We start from the raw sequence: 8,832 nt of genomic DNA, 5'->3' as shown, positions 1-8,832 counted from the left end.
GGAGTGGAAACCAACGAGGTTGCTCAAGCAGGCGGTAGCCCTTTGTGCCGTTTGTCGATGTAGCCGAGAGCGTGTGTGGTGGAGCCGTGGTCGAGGTAGCCGTGCGAAGAATGCCGTGGTCGATGTCGAGTCGGGGTGGCCGGTGTCGAGGAAGTCGCCGTGGAGCCGCGGGCGCAAGGGGGCGCCGAGTTAGTCGTGGGCGCAGTGGTGTCGAAGTAGTGGTGCGCCAGGACGGAGATGATGTTGACGACACGTCGCGCCGGGGTTGCCAACCCTGGGGACACATCGTAGACGAAGGCACGCGTCGGTGTTGCCAGCACCGGGCATGCGTAGACGGACGAAGACGAAGTTGACGAAGCGCCGTGCCAGGCTTGCCAGGCCCGGGGACACATCGTGGACGAAGGCACGCGGCGGTGTTGCCAGCACCGGGCACGCATAGACTGGGACCTGCACAAGCTGTACGCCATGTTGAAGAAGTCGGAGAGGCCAGCAGAGAAGGACTCGACGACGGTTGCGGCGTCCATCGGCGCGGGGCCGATGTCACCAACGTTGGTCGGAGTAGACGAAGTGGTCGAGGTAGATGACGGCGACGCTGGCGACGGGCTGGTGCTGGACGAAGACGAACGGGGTGGACGGGCGGCGGCGGCGGCTACGAAGGTAGCCGCGGCGGCGGCCAAAGAAGAGCGGCGGCGGCGGCCTGACGGCGGCGGCGGCGCCGGCTAGGTTAGGAGTGCGGCGGCGGTGCTTGAAGTAGGCGACTCTCTGACAGCGTGACGAAGACTGGCGCGGACGGTGGCGTTCCCGAGCCAAGGAAGACGGCGCGGCGCATACCACGTGAGGTCGACGCGGGGTGACGGCGGAGCGGACCGCGGGTCGCGGAGCTACGGCCCAAAGGGGCGACGCAGCGGCGGCAGGTGGGTCGGGGCGACGGCGGAAAACCTCGGGGCGGCGGCGGGGACCGCGGGCCGCGACGCTGCGGCCCGAAGGGGCGACGCAACGGCGGTTCGCGAGTCGGTGCAACCACGGGGACGGCCTCGGGACGGCGGCGTGGACCGCGTGCCACGCTCGCTACGGCCCGACGGGGCGACGCAGCGGCGGCGCGAGGGTCGGTGCAACCACGGGGACGGCCTGGAGCGGACAGCCACGGAGCGGCGGTGGACCGCGAGCCGCGGCACTACGGCCCGAAGGGGCGACACAACGGTGACGCGGGTCGGTGCAGCCGGGAGAAGAACCACGGGGCGGCGGCGCTGCGGCCCGACGGGGCGACGCAGCGGTAGCCCGATGCTCAATCGGTGGAGAGGCGCGCTGAACTCGGGGACGATCTTCACGGGACCTGCGGAGGCGCGCGTAACCGACGGGCCAGGTCGGTCGCGCAGCGTAGATGAGGCGGATCGCGGCGACGAGCGGGTGATCAAGCCGATCGCGCGCGAGGTCGGGGACGCTGCTCGGTGAAGGCGTGGTGGTGGCGGAGTCCGAGATGAAGCCGGCGGCGGTGGGCGGCAGGGCGGCTATGATTGGCCGACGCATGGCGCGAGGCCGCCGGGTCGGGGTGATGCAGGAGTCCCAGTCGGAGCAGGCGGTGACGGCCGGCGCAGGGCGACGGGCGGGCCGACGCGCGGACGACGGCCTTGAGGGCTGCCTGTCACGCGAGGCCGTCGGGTCGGTGAAGGAGGCCGTCGGGTCGGTGAAGGAGGCCGACCGCCCCGGGGGCGGCGCGCAGGTGCGGAAGCGGCGGCGGCTAGAGTTTAGGATCGACTTGCGATAGATACCATGTTAGAAGGGAGAGAGAGGTTTGATGGAATAGTTCCTTGTATTGCTTGAGCCTCGTGGGCATATATATAGGAGTACAATGACCAACTTGGAATACAAGACAAGCCGGAATAAATCCTAATCTATCTCGTCTTTCCTAATACAATCACGTTACTCAACACCTTCACTTCCACCCAAAAGCACAACTAGAAAAGTTGAATCTTTTCGATTCAGAAGGCAGCCTTGGCTGCACCCTAGTTTGCTATACACACAAATATAGCAATGTGCATCCATACTTTCCATCTTAACACTGTCCCAGAATAGCCGTGTGTCTGCGTGTTCGGTCAACCGTGCAGCAATTGTGTGTGTAAGGGCATCTTCAGCCGCGCCCCCAACAGGCCCTCCCCAGGCGATTTCGCCGCGCCGGCGCCGAAAAAAGGCCCAAGTCGCGCCCCCAGAAGCCCGTTTTTCGCCGGCTCGGGCCAAAACTGGTGCCGGCGGACCCAGGCCGAACCCGGCGCCCTGGGGGGGCGCTTGGGGAGCCGGCGCAAGCGAAAAAGGCGAGTGGGCCCGCACTGGGGGCGACCGAAGGGCCTTTTCCTGCCGTTTTGTTGCCGCTTTTCTCACTTCTCTCCCGCTCGCTCGCCTTGCTCCCGCCATTCTCCCCCCTTTCTCCCGCCAACCACCGCTCGCATTCCGCCGCCATGCCACCGAAGAAGTACTCCATGCCGCGCGCGGCGGCGACCGCGACAGGCGCCGTGACCCAACCGAAGCAGAGGAAGCCGAGGGCGCCGCCATCGAAGCCACCGGGCTTGTCGAACGCCGAGTGGAGGGTGGAAGTTCAGCGGCGAGAGGCAGTCACCGCCGACAGGCGGAACAGGGCGATAGCCAAGAAGGCCCGCGACAACGCGGGGCGCGCGGCGGCGTCTTCCTCGACTGTCGAGGCGGGGATGAATCCTCCCGTCGCCAGCCACGCCCACCAGTACGCGCCCTGGGGACAGCAAGGCGCCGGATCACCATGGGGTTCATCGTCGCCCGGCTACGCCAACGGCGACGCGCACGGCGGGTTCAACCCAAACCTGACCTTCCCCCATGGCCACCCCGCTACGCGCACGCCCTCGCCCGCCTTCGCCGGCGTGCAGTACCCACCATACAACTACTCGCCGCCCCCCGCCTACGCGACCACACCGACACCCCATCTCTACCGTGGGCCGCTGCCCTTCTCACACCTCGGCGACGCCGACGACACGGGAGCCGACATGGACGACATCATCGCGACAGGATCGGTCGCGGCCGCCTCGTCTCCCGGGTTCGCCACCCAGGACGAGGTAGTCGACCTCAGCGGCGACATGGAGGCCGAGCTCGGCTACGTCTACGGCGACGACGCGCAGGAACCCGAGGAGGAGGAGGAGGACGAGGAGGAGGAGGAGGTGGAGCCGGCTCCTGTTCCGACGAAGGGGCGCCAGAAAAAGAAGCCGGCGACTAGGTCGGGCGAGCCGCGCATCAAGTGAACGTCCAAGGAGGAGGAATGCCTCGCCGAAGCGTGGAAAGTCGTCTGCCTCGACCCGACCACCAGCGCGAACCAGAGCTTGGAGACGTACTGGGACCGCATCAAGGCCGAGTTCGACGAGCGGAAGCTCGTCGATCCCTACTTCAAAGGCGTCTACATGCAGCGCGGGTCCAAGGCGATGGCGAACCATTGGGGGCGTATTCAGTTGGCGTGCAACAAATGGCATGGAAGCCGCCCAACAGTGCCGAAGCCGCGCCGCCGCAGCCCAACACCGAAGCAGCTCCGACACCGCCGAGCTCGCGCACGCCAACTCCGCCAACACCTGGGACCAACCCCGCCGAGTGAACCAACCCGCCGAGGCGGCGGCGCTCTGTTTTTTTGTAACGCCTGATGACTACGCCCGATAGCCGGATTTGCGGCGTCTTTTGAGAGCCTGATGACTACGAACGACCAAGTTTGAATTTACCGCGTCCTGGGGTCGGCGCGTGGGTGCGTGACTGGGAGCTAGCTCGCCCCCAGGGGCCGAACTAGCGCCGGCACGCCCCCAGGATGCCCAATTTAGTCGCCCTGGGGGGCCGAACGGCTGGAGATGCCCTAACACGCCCAGTGTATGTCCTCTACTTAACACAACTTTCTTCAAATTGGCCTAGCGTCAGTCTTACAAGTCTGAACCAAAACAGTATGCTCAAAACCAGGACAAAAGCTAGAGCCTTAGCTGTCGCCTGTCAGGATTCCTGAAGCGCATAGTATCCCTACATCACACAAATCTTCAGAGGCTTCAGTCATTCACGGGTCCATCATTGCAGCCTGTTGCAATTTTTCTCTTGCCCCCTCCACTCACCTCTAACCCAACTAATGATCCGCTTATTACCCCTTACAGAACTTCATAAACACACTTCATTATCCCTTACAAAATTGCATAAATTTGACTATTGAACTGATTAATACTCCATCTGTTTTTTTTTGCATATAAGATCTTGTCAAAGTCAAACTTTGTAAAGTTTGACCAACTGTGTAGGATAAAAAATCAACGTCTACAATACTAAAATTATATAGTATGAAAATAAATTTCATGATGCTTCTAACAATATTGATTTCATATTGTGAATCTTGATATTTTTTCTATAAACTCAGTCAAAGTTAATAAAGTTTGACTTTGATCAAATCTTATATGCAAAGTAAAAAGAAACAGAGGGAATACATATTAGGGCATAATGACAAAACAGATGTAGGGATAACTTTTTCTGGTCCTATAAAATATGATTTTTCTGGTCCTATAACCTATATTTTTGTTTTTTATACCAAATTTTACATATTGAATCAATATGCATGTAACTATTTATATTCTAAACATAATTTATTTAGGAAGCGATCGTAAGATTACGTCGGGTGAAGAATAACTTATTCTGCACCCTGGGTGATGAATATATTGTTACATTTGAAATACAAATAGTTACATTCATATTGATTCACTATGTAAAGTTTGGCATATGAAAAGAAAAATATAGGAGACCAAAAAAAAATCTTTTTTATGTATATTTTACACTATATTTTTACGCCTGTAATTTTACATGACATAACATATTTTTTACGGTGAATATATATTTTCTTACGTTCTCTTTTTACGTTTGAAATAAGAGAAAGTTTACGGAACGTAAAATTACGGTGCATTGATGTTTAAAATAGAGGGGGTCAAGAATAAATATTCCTCACCCAGGGTGATGAATAGCCAATATATGGATGCTGCATAGATGCTGTGGATGCTGCATAGATGTATCTTGCGTGGATGGCATCTACAACAATCAGGATTGATGCTATGGATGCTACAACAATATAAATGAAATGGCGTACCTTTTGTTGCTAAGAAATTCTTTAATTAGGATGATAAGCTTCTCTACTGCCAAATTTTCTGCATTATGACTAGCATGTATTTTCTTGTCAAGTTTAAAGAGAAGATCGCTTAATACTTTCTTCATGTCGGGATTCCGAGACACAGACACAAAAGCTTTGTGTTCAAATTTTGTTGCAAGGGCATCATATACTTCTTTGGCAAGCGTAGTCTTGCCCAATCCTCCAAATCCAACAATAGAGAGTGTCTTGAGTTGCTTACAGTCACCCTCAGTGATCTTCTTGATAATATCGTTCCTTGCTTCCTCTAGGCCGATGATATTCTTCTTATCTCCATAGAGAACCTCCAAGAAAGGATCAAGGGTGGCCCTTGTGGCTGCAGGTAGATTAGGAGTTTTATACCTTTCGTGTCGGATGGCGACTTTCTGCAACTGCTTGTCAATCTCTTCAATATCTGTGGAAATCCGATGTTTTGCCTTGCCCCTTTTAAACAGCTTCTTGAAGCTGACCCAGAGCTTCTCGAGCCTGTTCTGCTCATCATTGGGGTTGGGGTCACAGCCCACAACACGCACAAGGAGAGAGTCGATGACATCCTCCATTTCGTAAGACAGCTCCCTAACTTCGTTAGCCCAAACCTTGGTCTCGTCTTCGAGTTGATCCGGCGGCACCTCTGCCACCTTGCCAAGGGCAGCTTGCATAGCTTTCAGCTCAGCAGAGAAGGACTCGACCTTTTTCTTAACTTCCTTCTGTAGGTTGTACTCGTCCTTGATGACCTCGAGCAGCTTGGGGAGGAGGGAGCCCATGGCCCCCATGGCCAGATCCATGGCTCACTCAGTCTTCTCTTGTTGATGGCCACCGGGCATGGATCTGAATACCACAAGAAAAAGAGCCCAAATGTTACGTCAAGAGGCTAGTACAAGGACCGCATGGAACATGTGGTTAGCAAAATCAAGTCATATTTTCTTTAAGAGACTAGTACGAGGGGATTAAAGAGATATCACAAAGGGATTCCTGAAGCGCATGCCCCAAACATGGGAATCGTTCTTCAGGGCATCAGGGAGGCAAGCATGCAAAGAGAGCTGCATCGTCCTGATGCAGGTTAATGAGTAGTAAACGGGACTGACCTCGACCCAAAGACGACAGCGTTGCGGGCGGGAAGTTCTTCCGACGGTGCCAGTGGAGGGGAATGAAGGCCTCGGCAGTTGGCAGGGTCAATCAATCTTGCTCTCTTGGTTTCTATGGGAACGCAGGCTCAATCTTGCTCTTTTTTTTTTTACATTAGTATATACACAAGCGCTCATATACTCACCCCTATAAACACACATGTACACCATATCCTTACGAGCATCCTACGAAGGACTGAGCTGGCATATCATCTTGAGATTTTACAAAGTCATCGTAGACGCCTTGTAGTCGACAGAAACGTTTCCTCCCACTGAGCGCGTATCACCGAAAATCTTGAATTAAATCTATAATAAATGTGAGCATCAGGATTTGAACCCTAATAGGCCAGGGTAGTACTGTCCACCTAACCATTCAACCACAGGTTGGTTCGTTCAATCTTGCTCTCTTGGTTCGTTGCTTAAGCGAAGACTTTTTTTTTGGGAAGCTCAAGCGAAGACTTTGATCAGTGTCGACCAATGAACGGAAGGGCGATAGCTCACGACAACCAACTAACTTATACTAATGGATATGCCTTGACCAATGGATGCGTACATAACTTGTAGTATGAGTACAATTTCTTGAAGTTGCAGTTTCCGAGAGGAGACCTTTACTGCACCTGCTCGGTTTGTTTCGCAGTGAAATTACACGCCAAAACAATGGCTAGTACATACTCTCTCCATTTTTATTTACTACGTTTATTAGGTTTGTGTAAAGTCAAATTTTATATACTTTTGACAAGTTCGTAGAAAAATATATTAACATATACAACACCAAATCCATAACATTGGATTCATCATTACATATGTCTTCACATCGTATAAATTTGTTAATGTAAATGTTTATATTGTTTTCTACAAACTTGGCAGTCAAAGCTAATATGTTTTTTTTGCGAATACGCAAGATACGTATTTTTTCATTGGTAGATGAAGAGTACAAGCATGGGATTACAACGCTTACAGGGTCATGTACGCACTAGGCATGGTGTACAAGCACGGGAGCACAACAGAACAAGGGGTATGCTCAGCCCCACTACTAAACTAGAGACTAAGCGCCGGGGATGATGTTTTGTAATCCGGTGGCGCCCGCCTTGGCCCAGAGGCGCACCTCGTCCTTGATGGTGTCTGAGATGAGGGTGATCGATGGCCTTGCTACCTCAAAGATGCATGCATTGCGGTGCTTCCAAAGCTACCACGCTAATAGGATGATCAGGAAGGATAGGCCCTTGCATGGAGGCCGGCGTGAGGTCTAGGGAGGAGCTCTCAATATCTGAAATGGCGTGTCGTGGGTCGGGAGGCCGATCGGCGCACGAGCCCAACCAAGAATCTCATGCCATACTTGGCGAGAGAAAGAGTAGCCAACAAGGAGGTGCTGCATGGTCTCCTCCTCTTGATCACATAGAGCGCATGTATCCTCGTGAGGTAGCCCGCGGCGTGCTAGACGCTCTGCGGTCCAGCCGTGGTCTTGCATGGCCAGCCATAAGAAAAACTTGACGCAGAGAGGAGCCCAAGGTCGCCATGTGAGCCACCAATATGGGTCTTCACAAGCACCAATGAATAAAGCCTTGTAGCAGGAACTCGCTGCGTAAGTAGCGGAAGAATTCCAACGCCATCGTAGCATATCTAGCTCGAGGGAGAGGTGGGTGTGTCGCACAAGACGCCAGAGCTCAACGTATTGCACCATGGCCGCCGGCCCAAGCGCGTCACGAATGTCCTGCACCCAGGAGCGCAGGTGCAGTCCATCTCGCATGCTACGCTCCTTCCGTAGGCGCCTTGGAACAAGTGCAAAGACGAGTGGGGCAATCTCGGCCGCTGATCTACCATCGATCCAGTGGTCGGTCCAAAACCTGCATGTGTCTCCATCACCAAGCTGCCAAGTCGTGGAGGCTTTGAAAATTGCATTCGCATCCGCATCGTGGGGTATGTGTAGATGGCTTCAAGGGCGTGAAGCATCCGTACGTTGCAGCCAAAGCCAACAAACATGGAGCGAGATGCCTGCCCGGTGGATATATCGGATGCCGAGGGTGCCAAGGGAGATGGGCCGACATACTCGCTGCCAGTTAACAAGGCACTGGCCACCGTTGGCCTTGTCGGACCCTGCCCAGAGGAATCTCTGATGATCCGGTTCACTTTCTTGATGGCAGTGCAGTTTAAGGCAATGGCGGTGAGGAAGTGCGTGGGGATGGCACTTAGGACATGGCGCACAACGGATAGGCGACCCCCTTTGGATAGCATAGATGTCCGCCATGTGGAAAGCTTGCGTCCTAGCTTGTCAATGATAGGCTGCAAGCTCGTCGAAGAGGCCTTACGGACTGGGAGGGGCAGCCCAAGGTAGGTGATAGGGAAGTAAGCTACGGGGAACTGCATCTCCGTGGCAATTATGGCAATGTGGTCGTCAGTGCATTGAATTGGAGTGGCCGAACACTTGTTAAAGTTGGTGAGTAGCCCTGATGCGAGGCCGAAGACATGAAGGAGCTTGCGCACTGTTGCAATGTCGTGGGAGTCCGGGTGGCAGAAACTAACCACATCGTCAGCATAAAGGGATATGCTCGAAGCCGTATGACA

At 54.3% G+C, this 8,832-nt stretch overlaps 1 protein-coding gene across 1 annotated transcript in view; it reads right to left on the bottom strand.

The window, feature by feature from the left end:
- LOC119369012 (disease resistance protein RGA5-like) overlaps positions 1–6,318 on the bottom strand; it is a 12,364-nt gene extending 6,046 nt beyond the window's left edge. The window contains exons 1-2 of the mRNA XM_037634091.1: positions 6,232–6,318; positions 5,111–5,974 (exon numbers count right to left, since the gene is read on the bottom strand). Of these exons, the coding sequence (XP_037489988.1) occupies positions 5,111–5,931 (821 nt within the window). The 5' untranslated portion in view covers positions 5,932–5,974; positions 6,232–6,318. The remainder of the gene's footprint in view (positions 1–5,110; positions 5,975–6,231) is intronic.
- Positions 6,319–8,832: the final 2,514 nt, after the last annotated feature.

Source organism: Triticum dicoccoides, chromosome 2B (assembly GCF_002162155.2).
Source record: "Triticum dicoccoides isolate Atlit2015 ecotype Zavitan chromosome 2B, WEW_v2.0, whole genome shotgun sequence".
NCBI lineage: Eukaryota > Viridiplantae > Streptophyta > Magnoliopsida > Poales > Poaceae > Triticum > Triticum dicoccoides.
Note: the sequence above shows the minus strand (reverse complement) of the source record. Positions and strands in the feature narration are given on the sequence as shown.